The sequence below is a fragment of the Hyaena hyaena genome, unplaced genomic scaffold, assembly GCF_003009895.1.
Source record: "Hyaena hyaena isolate Hyena2069 unplaced genomic scaffold, ASM300989v1 scaffold_82, whole genome shotgun sequence".
In the NCBI taxonomy this organism is placed as follows: domain Eukaryota; kingdom Metazoa; phylum Chordata; class Mammalia; order Carnivora; family Hyaenidae; genus Hyaena; species Hyaena hyaena.
Window position 1 is genome coordinate 1,092,053 of NW_024080713.1, and position 18,922 is coordinate 1,110,974.

At 41.9% G+C, this 18,922-nt stretch overlaps 1 protein-coding gene across 1 annotated transcript in view; it reads right to left on the reverse strand.

Annotated features, from left to right (window-relative positions):
- Positions 1-11,018: 11,018 nt before the first annotated feature.
- KIAA1549 (KIAA1549 ortholog) overlaps positions 11,019-18,922 on the reverse strand; it is a 93,446-nt gene continuing 85,542 nt past the window's right edge. The window contains exon 19 of the mRNA XM_039234022.1: positions 11,019-16,791. Within this exon, the coding sequence (XP_039089953.1) occupies positions 16,537-16,791 (255 nt within the window). The 3' untranslated portion in view covers positions 11,019-16,536. The remainder of the gene's footprint in view (positions 16,792-18,922) is intronic.

Genomic DNA, 18,922 nt, shown 5'->3' on the forward strand with positions numbered 1-18,922 from the left:
ATATTGAATTTGATCTATTGAATCCAATTTTGTTTTCAATCCTAAAGACAGAATCATTATTGATTTGCATCTGAGTTAGCATTTTTCTTGTAATGTGAGATTTTAAAAAGTTGGCTGTAAATAAAATTCTAGGCAAGTATGCATTTTGGCTGATTAAAAATAAAATTTATGGCCCTGTTATCAGATTCTGGGCCCCAGCACAGCCTTCATGCCTTGAGATCTGCCAGAATCATGTCAGGTTTGGGAGAATGAGAAGAAACTGTTGTTCAGGAGAACAATTTGGCAGTTGGCTTTTTTTGGAACTGTGAGTGAGACCACATTGTGTTTTTCTCAGAAATGAATGAAAATGTACACAAGGCTGGTCAGTTCTGCAAGTCTGCAAAACAAACAATACAGCAGATTATGAGGCTAAATAACACCCCGCTTTTGGTGTTAAGATGCTGAGAAAACTTCAGACACCATGACCTATGAGGCTTATATGGAGGATATTTTGATCCAATATTTTGTTTTGTTTTAAAGATTTTATTATTTTTTTAATGTTCATTTATTTCTGAGGGAGAGAGAGAGCGAGAGCGAGCAATCGAGCACAACCAGGGGAGGGGCAGAAAGAGAGGGGGACAGAGGGTCTAAAGCAGGCTCTGTGATGACAGCAGAGAACCTGATGCGGGGCTCAAACTGACAAGCCATGAGATCATGGCTTGAGCTGAAGTCAGACATTTAACTGACTGAGCCATCCAGGCACCTCTAAAGATCTTATTTTTAAGTAATCTCTATACCCAACGTGTGGCCTGAACCAACTCAACCCCAAGATCAAGAGTCTCATGCTTTACTGGCTGAGCCAGCCAGGCACCCCAAGGTGCAGTGTTATTCTATAAAACACCACAGCATAATTTTTAAAAATTATTTTCAATATTTTAAACTAATTTTCACAGATCTGACATTGTATTGCAAGAGTTAAATTCTCCAGGATACAATGAACCTCCCATTGTCTCCCATCATCTCCAATTTGCATTTAGAGATGGCAGCTTTCCAAGCCATCCTGGGTAAAGCCATGTGGAAGGCAGCCAGCTCAACAGGAGACAAAGCTCTCACCTCCAGCTTCCCAAGGTCAATTCCCTTTGAAGAACCCTAAGGTGGGGGTCGGGGGGAGGGAAGAGCAAGGAACCAGGTGGACAAAATCTATGGTGTGGAAGGAATTTGCATATAAGGCATATCAGATCTACATGATGGCCTAAGGGTGATAACATTTTTTTTTTACCCAGAGATATTAACTAAGCATTTAATGTGATTTGCATAAATTATCTTCTTGTGCATCTATGGGTTTCAAAGAAACCCAAGGAGATAATGTCAGTTGGCCAAAGTCACACTGGAGTTCTTTAAACCCTCATCAGCAAGATTGCCTTGGATACTGAGAAGACAGAGTGAGTCACAAAATCAAAGTTAGATGGGACCTTAGGGGCCGATTGGTTCCATCTCTCATCTCTCCCCTCCTCCCCTCCACTCCCCACCCTCTTTCTTCTCCCTCCTACCCCTTTGTCTTTCCCTTCTCTCCCCTCCCCTATTTCCCCTTCTCTCTCCTTCCCTCTCTTCTCTCTCTCTCACACATACACACTTTACCACACTTCAAGAAGGGTGTGTCCTTGCTTGATGACCTCCAGTAAATGTTGATCACACTGTGAGTGAGCCCCTTAAAATCCACATATAATGAAAATGTCCAGAACTTATGACCTATTGCTGATAAGTTGCGTGACAGAAAATAATTAAGGGGAAAACAAGGCTAGAAAATAGTCTGGAAAATAGTTGTTTCTAATAATTTGCTATGCTAGATAATGTAACATTGGGGAAAAAAACTGCTAACAAAGAACAGGGTAAAGGTAAGATAATACTATGGGATATAAGACAGATGTAAAATGAAAACCATGAGAACTATGTGGAAACTTTCTTGTTGATCAAGTTATATAAAATATTAATAGTATAAGCAAAGGGGCACCTGGGTGGCTCAGTCAGGTAAACATTCGACCCTTGATTTCAGTTCAGGTCATGATCTTGCAGTTCCTGGGATCGAGCCTCACATCTAGCTCCTCACTGACAGTGCAGAGCCTGTTTGGGATTCTTGCTCTTAGCCACTCCCCCACCCATGCGATCTTTCTCTCTCAAAATAAATAAACTAACATTTTTAAAAAGCCTCTATAAAAAACATAAATATAGCTTTACTTTCTCAGTATTGGTAAGAGGACAGTGACATGTATTCTCAAAGTGGACACCGGGGATCTAAACTGGCCAAGGAGTTCTGAAAAATAATTGAAAATACAAAGGAGTCCCTGTAAATCTACTCAGATCATTCACCTCAGTAATTATACTTGTAGGAATTTATTCCAGGGAAGTAATCTGAAAATCAGACAACTTATACACAAAAGGTAGAAACAACCAAACATCAACATTAGAGAAATGGACAAATTATGATAGATCCATAGAAAAAAAATATTACGTAGAAAAAAATATCTAGCCCCTTCCACCATGTAAGGATACAATGAGGAATCAGCAATTCAGCAGACGGCGGGCACTCACCCTACCCAGCTGATACCCTGATATCCAACTTCCACCTCCAGAATTATGCACTTCATATTTAGACAAGAATGATGAACAAATCAGCAATTCCTTTATTGAAATGTTAAAGGAGGGGCACCTGGGTGGCTCTGTGGGTTGAGCATCTGACTTGGGCTCAGATCATGATTTCACAGTTCGTGGGTTCGAACCCCATGTCAGGCTCTGTGCTGACAGCTCAGAACCTGGAACCTGTTTTGGATTCTGTGTCTCCCTCTCTCTATGCTCCTCTCCTGCTCATGTTTTGTCTCTCTCTCAAAATTAAATAAGCGTTAAAAAAAATTTTTTTTAAGACAAAGAAATGTTAAAGGAACCGGGAGTGTCAACCACAAGAATTTTAAAAGAAATAAGTGTAATCAAGTTGCCAAAGTAAAAAATGTTTTTAGAAAAGAAATGAACTCTGATACATGGAAGCTATAAGATAAACAAATAATAAATTACACAAGAATTTGGAAAAAATATGTCTATATAGACAGAAAATGATGGACAAAAATGAATCTTTAATGACACAAGATAATGTCCAACATAATGCTAAAAAAGAAAATGAGGGCTGGCTGGGTGACTCAGTTGGTTATGTGTCTGGCTCAGCTCAGATCATGATCTCATGGTCCGTGGGTTGGAGCCCTGCATCAGGCTCTGTGCTGCTTTGGATTCTGTGTCTTCCTTTCTCTCTGCCCCTCCCCTGCTCATGCTCTGTCTCTATCTCAAAAATTAATAAACATTAAAAATTTTTTTTAAGTTAAGAAAGAAAACAGGATAGAACATTATATGCATACTATGTCCCTGTACTAGGTAAAAGAAAAGGCACAGGAAAGAGCCTGGAAGAAATTTCATCTAAATGTACAGGGCTATTTGAGTAAATTGCAAACTAATCTTGAGCAACACAATGAGGAAATGTGTGTATCTGAGTGGCAAGTCTGTATATGTGTTTAATTGTGAATTAGATACACTATGTCTTCCAAGTTTTAGTCCAACATGTAAAGAACTTGCAACTTTGTTATAAGGTCCTTACATTACTTGTAAAGCGATACAGTGTTATCTGCAAATGGACTTGGATTAGTCATAAATATATATTACAAATTCTAGAGCAACTGCTTAAAACAGTAAAAATTGATATGCAAAGAGAGGTGAGAAATGGAATGATATAAAATGCTCAAAAACCCAGAGGAGGCAGAAAAAGAATGGAAGACGAGAAACCAAAAACAAAGAAGAAGATCACTAAATGAAAATAATAAAAAACAGAGTAATAATCACTTTAAATGTGAATGGTCTAAATACCCCAAATAAAAGACAGAGACTATCAGAATGGATTAAAAAAATAAGACCCAGCTCTATGTTGTCTACAAGAAATCCACCTTAAATATAAAGACATAGATAAAATTAAAAGGATGGAGAAAAATGTACCGTGCTAAAACTTATCAAAAGAAAGTTACACTGGGCACACTAATTTTAGACAGAGCAGACTTCAGAGCAAAAAAACTGATCACAGATAAAGAGGAGTATTACAGAACGATAAAGGGACAAATTTCCCAAGAAGACATAACAATCTGTAATGTATAAACTGTTAACAAGAGAGCAACAAAATGTGTGAGGCAAATACTGATAAAACCACAAGAATAGAGGAAGCCACTATTACGGTTGGAGTCTTCAACACCCCTTTATCTGTAACTGACACACACAGCAGGCAGACAATCAGTAAGGACATAGCTGAACTGAACAGCATCATCAATCAAGTGGATTTAATTGACATTTATAGACTACTCCATCCAACAACAGCAGATGATACATTCTTCTCAAGCCTACATGTAATATTCACCAAAACAGACTACATTCTGGACCTTAAAACACACCTTCACAAATTTAAAAGAATAAATACCACTATGTCACTCAGTCATTATGTCACCCCAAATAACAGACACTAATCACCTGAAGATATCTTACCAGCCACTGAAAATGAACCAGAGTTCATCTTTAAACAAACACAAGATGAGACAATCTAATGTGAAATAAAATAATGTTTTTGCTACCTACGAAACAAAACCAAAACCAAAAAAAAAAAAAAAAAAATCCCTGAGCTTATAAACGGAAAGAAATGGTAGCATATTTATTTGAAATTTTTTTTTTTCAGAATCAAAAATTCACTGACCTGAATCTGTTCTGTGCTCTGTTTTCTCTCCTTTGCACAATGGAATACTATCCCTGCTCTTCCAAAGGCTAATCTCCCCATTATGCTCTGAATCCCAGCACCTCTCACTTTCTTCTCTGTCTTCTGCATTATCCGCAACAACCTCCCCCACTCCGTGGATCATCCCCATGAGCACACAACACATCTGGAACCTGGCATTTTAAGGTTTCCAGTTAGCAAATAAAAATACACATCTAAATTTGAATGTCAGATAAGCAACAATATTTTAGTATGTGTGTCCCATGCAAAATTTAGGACATACCTAAAGTAAAAAAAAAAATATTCCTTGTTTACCTGAAATTCAACTTAATTGGTTTCCCTTTATTTGGCAATCCCTATGCCATTTACCCTACATCGCTACCTTTCAGTAACCACCCCATTTCTCTGCATCTCTTCTCTGCAAAACATCTGAAAAGAATTGCCTAAATTCACTGTTCTCTCCATTTCACATCTCCTAGTCTTCCTTCATTTCCCCTCCAACCTAACTTCTTTCTCCAGGGCTCCACACAGACCCCTCCTGTCAAAGTCCTAATGACCGTGTCGTGTATCCGCAGCCCCCCTCTCCCAGGAGCAGGGGATTTCTTTATCTTATTCCCCAGTGTATTATAAATACACTGCTTACAGCAGTATCTAGCACACAGCTTGCATTCAATAAATATTTGTGGATGCATTCATCTGCCAGTAGTATTTCCATACAGACTAGTCTACTTCCATGACATTCTTAACACTGGAACTGAGATTGTTTGCTCTTATGTACAAGTGATATACCAAGTTCTAACTTGAGAAGGATATTTATAAACCATGAAATCTTGGGGTGCCTGGGTGGCTCAGACGGTTAAGCACCCGACTTCAGCTCAGGTCATGATCTCACGGTTCGTGGGTTCCAGCCCCGCATCGGGCTCTGTGCTGACAGCTAGCTCAGAGCCTGGAGCCTGTCTTAGGATTCTGTGTCTCCCTCTCTCTCTGACCCTCCCCTGCTCATGCTGTCTCTCTCTCTCTCTCAGAAGTAAAACATTTTTAAAAAATTAAAAAAATAAACCATTAAATCTTATTCGTAGTTATTTTTCCAAGACATACTAAATAATATCCTCCCCACCCTCACCCCCAGTGGTGTGGTGGATGGAGTATTTCCCCATTGTACTAACTCTGGGGAGAGCCTCAGCTGGTTTTGTTCAGTCCCCCCTCATTAGCACCATTTCTCCTCCAGGGGTCCATAACTTCACCTTCTACCTTATCAGTTCATGAAAGTCTGAGAAAAGGACTGAGTGAGCTGGAAGGTCTCAGGGCCCAGACATGTCACCCATCTGTTGGAGGGCCACATGATGGACAAGCTCGGTGCCATGGGAGACAGGTTCTCACCAGAGGCCAATGGGAAGGACTTCTAGAGAATGGCTTTTCTGTGTTGACTTACTAATTGTTAAGTTCTTTCTTTTATTTTTTTATTTTTATTTTTTTATATTTTTATTTATTTCTAGGAGAGAGAGAGAGAGAGACAGCATGAGCAGGGGAGGGTCAGAGAGAGGGAGATACAGACTCTGAAATAGGCTCTAGGCTCTGAGCTGGCAGTCAGCACAGAGCCCGATGCGGGGCTCGAACCCACGAACCGCGAGATCATGACCTAAGCGAAAGTCAGATGCTTAACCGACTAAGCCACCCAGGCGCCCCAAGTTCTTTCTTTTAACTGGGCCAGTTACTATGAGGTATTCTGTCTTCCGAAATACCATAAGGCAAATCAATTTACCTTCTCAAGACAACTCTTCAGATATTTGAAGACAGCTTTGCCTCCTACAAAGCCTTCTCTGCTTATGATAAATACCTAGGTTCTTCAATTCTTCCTCAAACGACATGGATTCCAGTCTTGACATTCTGGCTCCTCTTCTCCCAGTCTCTCCATCCAATTCATAAACATCCCTTTCAAAATATGGCACCTATATTCTTCATGTAACCAGGTAGGGAGGTGGAAATTCCTATATCCCCTCACTGGGTCAATATATTTCTACTTATAGTATCTGAGACTGGGTTGGTCTTTCAAATACCCCCAGTTCTCCTAACATGCCTGCCAACATCTTCTAATCTTTTTTTATAAAGTCCTGCTAGACCATATTCCCTTTATTATACATATACACATCTTATACATATATACGTATATATGTGCATATATACGTATATATGTATGTTATATATACATATATACGTATATATGCGCATATATACGTATATATGTATGTTATATATACATATATACGTATATATGTATGTTATATATACATATATACATATATATGTATGTTATATATACATATATATAATAGATTTTTTAATCCTAGAAGTAGGACTTTAAACATAGTAGGAATAAATGAAATTTTTATCTAGTTTTTGGCCTGTGTTTCTGATTGCCACCCATCACAATGTCATCCTTCTAAATTCTGAAGCATATAAAATTTAGTCACTTGGAACCCACTGATGTGAAGACCATACAAACTCTAATTTCTGAGGTCTAGGGGCAGCGACCTCAGAAGGTGAAACCTTAGTTATCTGGAAAAGGGTTCAGGCACAGAGGAGTTTGTGATTAACCACAGGTCATGGACCCTGCAGGTAGTGCTGAGGCGCTATTCTTGCTTCATCCTCCGTGTGCTCAGTGGGTATGTGCATAGCGAGGGGTAGATGAGGGGCCAACCAGGGTAGGTAAGGCATTGTGCAGAGCTGACGTGTACACCTGATTCATCAGTTAAGGAGAAGCCCCACTATCAAGGAAAAGACATCAAAGCACACACTTTTCTTTTCTTTTTTTTTTTTAATTTTTTTTAATGTTTTTTTATTTATTTCTAGGAGAGAGAGAGAGAGACAGCATGAGCAGGGGAGGGTCAGAGAGAGAGGGAGTCACAGACTGAAACAGGCTCCAGGCTCTGAGCTGGCAGTCAGCACAGAGCCCGATGCGGGGCTCGAACACGAACCGCGAGATCATGACCTAAGCGAAAGTCGGACGCTTAACCGACTAAGCCACCCAGGCGCCCCAAAGCACACACTTTTCACAAGGGCCCCCCAAAAGCCGTTTGTGTGAAGCCTCTAAATTACCAGCATGAAGGCCAAGGGCCAGAAACAGAGTATCACTAACTGGACCAGAATAATGCTTTCTGTCTGTCCACGGAGTCCTCTATCTCAGCTACAAACACCAGGCCTAAGGTCCCTACAAAATTCCTTGTATTGTGTCAGGCGATCTGTTGGGCAGTGCCCCCCACAGGTGTGCAGAACGAGGCACAACGCGTTGGCCCCCTCAAGGTCATGGTACCATTTTCCTCCAGCAGTTAGAAAACTGTAGCCGAAGACCCCCATACACGTCTCCCTGCACTTCTTTCCAGATTACCGCCAGCACCAATTCTAACCCTTCAGCCCTCCACGCTGCCTTCACCCTGTCCCCTCGTGCTTTGGAATCCAAACCAATGGCTTACTGTAAAATCCACTAGCAAGCAAATGATCCTGATCCGCCCCAGTCACCAAACAATGAAACCGGCTGAGATTTGTTTTTTTAAAGACCAAAATTTACTAAAATCTGGATTGCAGTATTTCTGATGGTGGAGTTGTTTTTATTTCCTTCTTTTTTGCTAATCTGCCTTTTGACCAGGAAAGGTAGAACAAAAAAAAGTTAGGGTTAAGGGGCTACATAAAGTAATAGGATGTTCTGATTTAAATTTGGCTAATTATGTCCTTAAAAAAAAAAAAAGTCTTACTCCTATTCTGTGTATATAATTTGTCTCACAAGGAATCCAGAAATAACAGTATTGGAGAAATTTCAACAGCAATCTGAAAGCATACGGGCTCTTGGACTTCAAACCCAGGCAGTGAGGACTCCTCTCTCTCACAGCTTTAGGAGGATCTAAGGGGGAATAGCTACTTCTGGATTCTGCTCAAAGTAGAACATTGTTGCTGCTCTTTAAAAGCAACCACAGTGCATAACTACTGTTGGAAAAAAAAATCCAACATTCATTTGTACTGAAATGCAGCATCCCGGTTTCAGCTTTTAAGCCATTCTCTCTCTCTCTTTTAACTCTATATGGTTTCATTTAGAACAATCTCAGAATTTTGGGGCGCCTGGGTGGCTCAGTTGGTTAACCATCCAACTTCAGCTCAGGTCATGATCTCACAGTTTGTGAGTTCAAGCTCCACATCAGGCTCTGCACTGACAGCTTAGAGCCTGGAGGCTGCTGTGGATTTTTTCTCTCCCTCTCTCGGTGTCACTCCCCAGCTCGTTTCGTTTTCTCTCTCAAAAGTAAATAAATGTTAAAAATTTTTGAAAAAGGACAAACTCAGAATTTAAAATGGTGAGTGAACGAAAACCACTGATTTAAGGTAGATCATCATTTCACAGAATCAAAACCTAAGTATTTACACTACTGTGAATTTTCAAGACACTGATAGAACCATCCATGACCCAGCCATTCTAAAACAAGTCACAATAAGTTTTCCAGATATGTTCTGTTTCACACTTCTATATGGTATCCTTTGGCAGAAGTACAAGAAAAAATCACTGAACTACACAAATGTGGGTTACCTGGACTTGGGGCTGTACTTGTTCAAGTCCTCAACATGGGAGAAATCAAGCATACACCAGCCTCATTTTTTCCTCAGGAGGGTGTTGCCAGGAATGTTCAGGAGATCTTGAGAGAAAAAAAGTCACTAAACAAATAGCGCATGGTCCAATAACAATAGAAACGTTTCATTAATTTGATTATCTCATTCAGACACTGGACCAAAGGCTCTCTCTTGGTATTGCCATGGTTTCTGGTTTTCTTTTCACCTCAAGCAATGCTTGGCAGGTGCAATGTGGAAGAGGAGGCAGAGGGAAAAGAAACGCCAATTACAGTTTAAATTCATATTCATGCCAACTCTGTGTTCAGGGTCTGGGCGTGGGACCAGCCTGACCTTTCTTCTAAGCCTTAAGTACTTGTATAGTTTTGAAGTGATTTGCAGGCAGAACATATAAAATGTCTTAGGGGAACGAGTTGTGTCAGTCTACCCTGTGTTTTGCTTTTTGTTTTTAATCTAAAGCTGCGTTTATTAAAACATAAGGATCTATTAATCAAAACTACCACAATGATTGCTTCTTCAGCTATGTTGAAAACACCAGAGTATCTGGCCATTGTGCGTGCGCGTGTATGTTTTAAAATTCCTTTATTTTTCCTTCAAGGATTAATATTTGTTCTGTCAAATGTGCTTAAACTTTCATAATACTCTGTTCTGTTGCTTACCAGGCTTTTGTTTTCTTTTTAACATTAAGCCTCTTAATCATCTGAAACATGCTTCAAGGTCTCTTTCCGACTAGTCTCTTTTTTTCTGAGTTTTAAGTCCCAGCTCTCCTTTTGGTTGTCTTTTCCTTCGTGAAGGTTTATTTTTGGCCAAGACTTGCAGCTGTTAACCGCGGTTCCAACTTCAGCCAGAGCTGGCTGCCCTGAGCTGGTGCTGGGCTGTGGGTGCCCACGGAAGGCTCACGTGAGCCTCTGCATGGGGCCTAGGGGCTTCATCTGTACCCAACTTGTTCTAGAATTTTTAAATGATTTTAGATTTTGAGAGACGCTGTAAAAATAGAATGTTTCTGCATGTCTTTTACTGACATTATCAAGAGAAGTCTTAGTAAACCTCGTAAAGTTTTGCGAAGTTAGCAAAACCAACAAATTAGCCTTTGCACACCACCACTGACTAGCCTGGGGACTTTATTTGAATTACACTGGTTTTTTTCCCCTCTAATGTCATTTGTTCTTGCTCTTGTTGCTCCAAGATCCCGTCCAGGTTTCTACATGTCATCTCGCTGTTATGCTCTACGGCATTTTGTTTCCTTTGCTTTCCTCCGTTTCAAGGCATTATTGTCTTGGGTTTCATAAACAACTCCAGGTTGACCCTATTACGTTTCAAGACTGTGCAGGCTTGGATCTTTTCATTTACCTTTCCAGACTGTAGAGTCCTAATCTTTTAATTCCTAAATGAATCTGCAAGCATCAATTTGACTGGTACAAAACACAGTGAGTAGAAGGGAGTGACCCCAGCCCAGGACAGTGAGAACAATTCTGCGAAGTCCATAGGCTGACGACTACTTTCCACTTAATTCCTTGGAAAATCAAAGTCATAGGTGTTCTCACCAGGGACACAAAAATTAGAGGAAAAGATCATCTCCTTCAGCCACTGCATTTCACAAATGTGAAAAATGATCATGTTACAAAGGAAATAAACAGAAAAATATCATTTGACACCAATTCATAGCATTTATTGACATTTCCATTTAAAATGCTAGGAAAGCAGTATAAATTGTAAACATGGAAACCAAACACTTGCATAAATTATTTCAAAAACTCTACAGCACATTAGAAAACAGTGCAGCTAATTGAAGGGTAGAAACATAACCGACAAAGAGGAGGGAAGGTTCGATTACTAAATCATATACCCACACTGAAATTTAAGTGCCCGTTTGAGACCAGCAAACCATGATTGTCAAGTTCAAGTTGCAGTATTGATGCCACAAGTGACTTCAACTTACTCTGCATATTTTTCGTACATTATCACTCACAATCCAGGAAGGAGAGTGCAGGAAGAATCAGAGGAACATGGACCTTGACAAAGTAGGAGGAGACAAGCAGGCATCCCAGAGCGGCTCTGTTGAGCCACCTTTCCTGCCAAGGGTAACGAGCCCAATCTCCATGCTCCCCAAAGATGCTCTGGAGGAGGGCTAAGTTGAGCATACACCCCCTTTCCTGAAATGAGCCCTCTGGTGGTGCTTAGAGCAAGTGCGTTAATTGGTGAAAGCCTCCTTCTTTCCCCCCCATGAACAAGAGGAACAGTACAGGGTGCCTGGCTTGAACTTGGCCCTGTGCTCTTCCTAACTTGCACACTTAGGGAGTCGAGTCATGAATGGTTGAATTTGGGGCATGAGACCCTTCATGATGGATGCTCCAAATTGTCCAGAAAGTTCCGGTGGAAACAAGGACCGAGCAACTCAAATCCCTCCAATTCTTATCTCTGTCCCTTCTACTATCCACTCTTTCTTTAAATGTGAAGTGGCCCCAGGGCAGAAAAACCCAGAGGAAGAAAGGCAAAGCAAGGAGCCTGCATTAACTACCCTGTGGGAAACTAATTTGGACTAGACCACCTCAGCTTAAGACATTCATTCCTTCTCTCGCTTGAGGGTTCCTAACTTTGTTTCACGTTTCCAAAGGCATTTAAAATGCTTTTCCTAAATTTCAATGCTGCTGCGTGTTCTTAAGATAAATTCTCAAATGTACGGTTAACACACACAAGCATGGAATTAGGATCGTACCGTGAAGTTTCAGTTTTCAAGTCTTTTCATTACTAGAGAGAGGAGTCCTAAACACTGAAAGTCACCTCCAAAACTATCAAAACAAATCTGAAATATACACACCCTTTATTCATTAGGTAGTAAGTGTGAGCCTATTACATTTTATGAGTACATTACAGCAGTTGCTCTTAAAAACCCCTCTCAACTATTACAAGAATATCCATTAATGTGTTGGATTAAATGTCAAAATGAAGTTCAAGTTACCATCCCATATAAATGCGTTTTATGATCAAATGGTTGGTGTGCAGGTATAGGAGCAGATCCCTCGCCCTCCTGTCAGGAACAAATGCGGACAAGCAGGCTCTGGAGACTGGCTTTGGAGGTAGAAATGGAATGGCTACAGCTCACCTCGAGCGGAGGTTAGTGTGGTACTTAAGACTGGATGCCCCCTTCTCCCCTGCCCAGAACCTCAACCAGCTTTCCTTTCAACCAGCAAATTCATTCATGTCTAAGAATCCAGGATGAAAGGGGACGGGAAGTTCATTTAATGATTAACGTGTGAATTACTGCAAATGCAAATCGGTGTCCGAGTGACTGGTTTGGCCACTGGAGCACTAAGAAGTGCGAATACAGCAAACACTGACCCTGTACACAGTTAAATAGGAGGCTCATGAAGCACAGAATTACCTGTTTCGGCCCAAAGCCTTCAGGTGCCCCTTTCACCTGTGCTTTGCACCACAGTCCTCACGCCCTGAAAAACCTGGTTGGCAAAACCCACTTAGTCTGCTGCTCAAAAGCCATGTGCCACCAAAATCAAAACATATTCTTAAATCATATAAAATCTGGAGACAATTGTGTAGGTAGCTACAAAGAAGTGGAATGTACTTATTTATAACCTACTATGCTCCACAAAGGATTTAATGTGGTTTAAGGGCCGACCACGGAGATCTGCTCTAAGACATAAACCTTGGTGGAATCCTTACAATATTTTCACATTTTAAAAATGGTTCCTCCAGCAGTTCTTGGTACCTTTCTCTTCCCTCCTCCAGACTGGATCTCTTGCTGCGTAGACCTTCTTTGCAGACCTAGCCATTTTCTTGCTGTATTATTGCAAATAAGTTCTCCCAGCCCCATTTCTTTCTCTTGTTTTATTAAAACTCCGTGCACGGTGCAGTTAGGGATCCTGTCCTCATACTGCAGCAGATCAAGTTTATGTTCATTGACAGCTTCGCCCACTTTCTATGTTCTTCCTCAGGCCTGCTCCTACCTCTTCCCTTGCCTTCTCACCAGCTCCCCCGTCTTCATTACAGTAGCTTCTCAAGTGGGCCTCTCCCCAGAATCCCATGGTTTCCAAACGTGCAACTTCCCTTCTCCTGAGTACCCAATGCACATGTGTGCTTTCAATGAACCTTTCTGATGTTCACAACACATTATGCATCTGCATCTTCTGTCTTTTATACCCATCTGTGCTATCTGACTTGGACTCTAGGATCTCAGAATGCAGGGCTCACGTTGACTGTTTTGGTGCTGCAAAACAGCAAAAAATCAGAAGATGTTTGATAAACACTGTTCTGAAATTAATGGCAAAGGGAGTGAATTTAAAGCAAATCGGGTAAGAAGAGTCACACGGAGCCCTTGGTTTTGCTCTGGTGGCGTCCCTGTGAACTCATTCACTGGTAGAGGACAGCAGACTCGACCATCCAATCGCAGTGCAATCATACCGATAATACCTTACATTTCACCGAGCTTTGTGATCCCTCCTCAAAGGCCATTTGCACACATGATCACATGTGACTCTCGAAACAAGAAATTCTGGGAGGTGGGCAGAGGAGGTCTGTTCTCCTTTGGCTGATGAGGAAAAGAGGTTCAGGAAGGGACCTGACACAGCATGTTGGTGCCAAAGTAGACTCTGAAAACGATCATTTCTCCAACTCTCTCTCAAACTGTGACTCAACTTTATAGCTTGCTTTATTACCACTAGAACTTTCGAAGTAGGAAAACAGAATAGACACAAAATTTAACTTTTCATTTTAGAACTCCAAGGCCACACACGATCGACATGAGGACCTCTCTTTTTTAGTAGATCATGTTAACTGAGTGTCCGGAGACCCATTTGGGTGAGGTGCTCCCCACAACACTTAGTCTGGTGACAAAAGACTGTTGCAGGTGTTTACAGAACACAAGAGCAGACGGCACTCTGCCTGCTTTATAACCAACTCACGAGCGCATGATCCCACGGGCCTGCTCACACCGCACCATGCACCGCCACTTATCAGATGTCATCTTTGGTCTTGACATTCACTTAAAAGTGTATCAATTCTAAGCATAACAACACACGTAGAATCCTTTCATGCTCATCCGAAAGGCTTCCAGATCACTACTGCAGCCCCTGGAGAAGACATACCTGCTTCTGTGATGGACATAGGAGGTAACGACTCTTAGTACGCTGTGTGCAAACACGACACTGAGCAGAACAGGAGATGGGGGCCTGCGTTTATTCCATTTGCTGTCACACAATCTGAACTCACTGTGAGGTGTCCCGACTAAAAGTCTGCTTAGATATCTGAAATTCTTAACATATTCAGGAAACCTGGTAATTCTGAGTGACATATGCAAAGATACTCCTCCATTTTGGGGGAGAGGCTGGTATTTAACCAAGATTGAGAGGTAAGAAATCAAGCCCAGTAAGGGTCTTCTCTCCCACACTCCTAGGAGCCTTTGAGGACTTCCTGAAAAGGGGTTTCCAGTCCTTTACCATCTTTGAGAGACTTCCTCGCCTGCACCCCTCCTCTTCCAGAGGAGCAGGGACCAAAGCTACATTTATCTTTCCAGCAGCAACATTCCCTGTATCCTAAGACTGTTTGACAGGCTTCAAAGAGGAAGCGCTGAAACATGACTCCGGACCTCAGGGATTACACTTTGGAAACCTATTTCAGCGGTTTCAGGGTTCTTAAAATTTGATGCAGACTTTGATTCCTCAGGGTCCTGAATTCTGCCTGTTTATTTGCAGTTAGTTACAAGTAGCAGTTGATCTAATAAAAAGGGATTCAGAGTGGAAACCAGTTAGCTGTTTTTCTTCTGAGCTTCACTCAAATACAAGAAAGCAGAACGGCCCATGTTACTATGTGCCTTACTCTAATCTGGGAAGCGGGGGAATGCTGACTTCAGGAGTGAATCTCAAGAAAGGTGACACCCTCTGTCAGGTCCCAAGTACGTAAGATGGTTTTAACAGTCACTCAGCGGTCGTGCACGATAACATCAGAAACCGGGAGCAACTCCCTCCTTTCCCTTGTGGTCCCTCAAAGCTCCTCTTTACATTTCTTGATTTATTACAGAGAGGCTGGACCAAACTCCATTTCATTTCCGGGTCTTGAACACAGAGAACGTGATTACTACAAATGCACTCACTCGTGAGTAACATTTCGTTGGCCCTCGGAGTTTTTATAAGTAATTTTTGCCCGTGGAAGATTTCGCATTCAAATGTGATTGGCGAGCAACTCATCAGCCAAGTGCAAGGTTCAGTTATGACCTCCTGAAAGCCTCCTCCTCCAGACTGACCTTAAGGATGGCATGCGCTGAAATGGGATGCTGTTGCTAGTCACATGCGCCCAATTAATTAAACGGCAAATATAATTAAGAATGTAAATCTAAACCTTGAGATGTATTCTGAATAACCAAATAAATATTAACCTTACCCCTCCCCGCGCTGGGAGGTTTTTTTGTGTCTTTTCCCCCCCTCCCTAGGACAAAATGAAATCCTCAACATATCCTTCCATTGAAAAAGCCAAAGTTTGCATTTCACAGACATAAAGGTGAAAGGGCCCTCGGAGCTGTAGCACCAGAAGTAGAAGGAAAAATGCAGATGATGGCTTCATTTGGAATCATCAGGCTCTACAATCTATCATTTGGTTTCTCACTAGTAGCTTTTTAAATTCCCAGTCTTAGTACTTTTGTTGTTAATATGACTATTAAAATAAGTTCCTATGGAGAAAAGGAGGAAAACCAGGCTGTTAATAAAATGTCTTCAAATCTCTTTTCTCAGAAAACAAAGCAGCAAGTTCATCATACAAACCAGCCTGAATCACATCTTCCCACGGAAACGCTTGATTCCATCAATCCCTATACCGGCTACACATTTCCATCTTTTACCCTTAAAAAGGAGATGAATTTAGTGATTTTTGTTAGCTTAGTCTTACAGCTTGTCTTCATGAAGTGCTGCTGGCTTTTGGCCAAAAGTACATAAATCTCAACTGAAACCCAAGTGGTCAAAAACTCGCCAACTTATTAAAAGCATCATGAGCTGTCATGTGACTTATGGCATCTTCTAAAATTGCAACTTGCTCCCTTACGTGGGCGCCTAGCCCAGGAGATGCACATCCTCTAACAAACACCCACTCAGTTGATTTCCATTTAGTCTTGCTTCCACGGGAAGCAGATACTTGGCAAATCTGCAAGGCGGGGCCGATCAGCTGTGGAAGTTCTGCACGGTGGTCTGTCTCTGGGAAAGCCGCAGGAGCTCCTCGCGGATCGCTTTGATGAGAGAAGCTGAGGAGTGGCCGGGCTGGAGGTCTTCCGTGGAGCTGGTGGCGTAGGCCAGCCCTGCGCCCTGCAGCCCCCTGTGTGGCAGGTTCCCGGGAGGAGCGGAGGGCTCCCTACCTGAAGTCCTTGGCACCTGGAACAGCGGTGAGGAAGAATACTCCTGGTGGCCAAGCATGTGCGCCTGAAAGAACATGGCAAACGTTACTGTGTTTCCCGTGTTAAGAACAGGAGGGAAGGTCAAATTCCCTGGCAGTAGGCGTGCTCCCAGGACGATTTCTGACCACCGCCCACACACCCTGGGCCTAAGAAGGCCCCGAGATGGGATGTAGAGACTGCGGAAGAAGTACTGGAGGGGGAGCAGTACAATAAAGAAACCCTTGGATTTCACAGGTGCCTAATAAGTACTTGCTTAAAGGCAGACAGAAAGAATGACGAGGTTGGCCAAGTCTCTGGGCCTCCATGTGTGGAGGTAAGTGGTCCACTGGGAGGATAGGAAGGGACCTGGAGAGCTGGGGTCTCTTGCCCGGGGAGGTGAAAGGTCAGATAAGGGTATGTGAGACCTGGAAGAGATGAGCAACTGCCTGCAACGGGCCTGACAAGAACTGCGTCTGCTCTGGGCCTCGAGCTCTGGGCGGGTGTGTGTGTGTCACACATGCTGGGACCTCAGGACATGCATGAGGTCACAAGAGTATTTTCCATTTTATTCACTTGTGTGTCTACTGACTGCTCTGCAGAGCTTTTTCTTTAAAAAAGTTATCTGCACTGCAGCACCTGGGTGGCTCAGTCGGACAAGCATCCGACTTCGGCTCAGGTCATGATCTCACAGTTTGTGGGTTTGAGCCCTGTGTCAGGCTCTGTGCTGATTGCCAGCTCAGAGCCTGGAGCCTGCTTCAGATTCTGTGTCTCCCTCTCTCTGCCCCTCTGCCACTCACATTATCTCTCTGTTTCTCAAAAATAAACAAACATTTAAAAAAAAAGTTATCTGCACTGGGGCACCTAGGTGGTTCAGTCGGTTGAGGGTCCAACCATTGATTCGTGGGATCAAGCCCAATGTCAGGCTTTGCACTAAAAGTGCAGAGCCTGCTTGGGATTCTCTATTTCCCTCTCTCTCAGTCCCTCCCTACACACTATCTCTCTCTCGAAATAAATAAATAAACATTTTAAAATAGTTATCTGTACTATGACACACAACAGCTTTGCTCATATTTGCATAATATAAATTTGGTGTTCATTTGACCAGAATTATACTTTTCAGTGATGTTTTTCATACTTTTTCAGTGAATAATCTCTCTTTGGATGTCCCCGTAAGTACTAAATCTATGGTTTCACTTATGCTAAAAATAAGCCTAATGGTAAACATGGCGTTCACGTTCTAGAATATTTCTAGATTCCACATTTCCAAATAGTGATAAAAGAGGCAGTATAAAGTGAGCGCTAGATTTGATAGGAAAACCCAAAGCACCGTAAGAAAATAAGTCGGGCACAATGAAGGCAGGAAAAGAAAGGTGTGAGCAAATGTCAAGCAGATACCTGAGATTCTAAGTATAACAGCCTATCTGGTAGAAGAAAATTATATTCTGGAGTTAGTTTTCTTCTCTGAATAGTAGAAGCATCTGGCCATGAGAAGAATTGAGTGTATCTGCTGGAAAGACATGTAAATGCATGTAAAAGTCTTGAGAAAAACAGAGGAAATCATTTGTGGAAATCACCTGTGCCCGTACTGACTCTGTTCCTTCCCAGGAGCAATCAAAGTGAGGAGAAGCCTCTAAAAGAAACACTGTGCCTTGGAATACCCCAACCTGTGAGCTTAGGGCAGAAACATCTCGTGGGGGTCATAATGGAAATGATGTTAATTAGCCCACCACAAAGCATAAACGGTGAGCGCATAGGTATGTGAGATCATGCACGTGTACACAGCAGTAACACGAAAGATCAAGTCCAGTTCTGAGTCACCTACAGGTTCGAATCCACTACTTGAAAGTCAAAATCACTGAGACAGAAAGCAGACTTGTGCTTGTCTGTAGCTGGAGGAGGGGCAAAGGGCACTCAGTGTCTAATGAGCACACACCGTCCATTTTACAAGATGAAAAATGCTACGGGATGGAATGGGGCGATGGCTGTATAACATCATGAATGCCTCTGAAACTACTGAACTGTGAACTGTGGATGGCTAAGATGGTAAATTTTATATTACGTGTGTTCTACCACAATATAAAACATTGGAAAAAATTTTAAAGTAGCTGTTACTTATAGGTCTCTGTCCAGATTTCCTGTAATGCATACCACTTTTATTATTTTCTTAAAGGTTATCT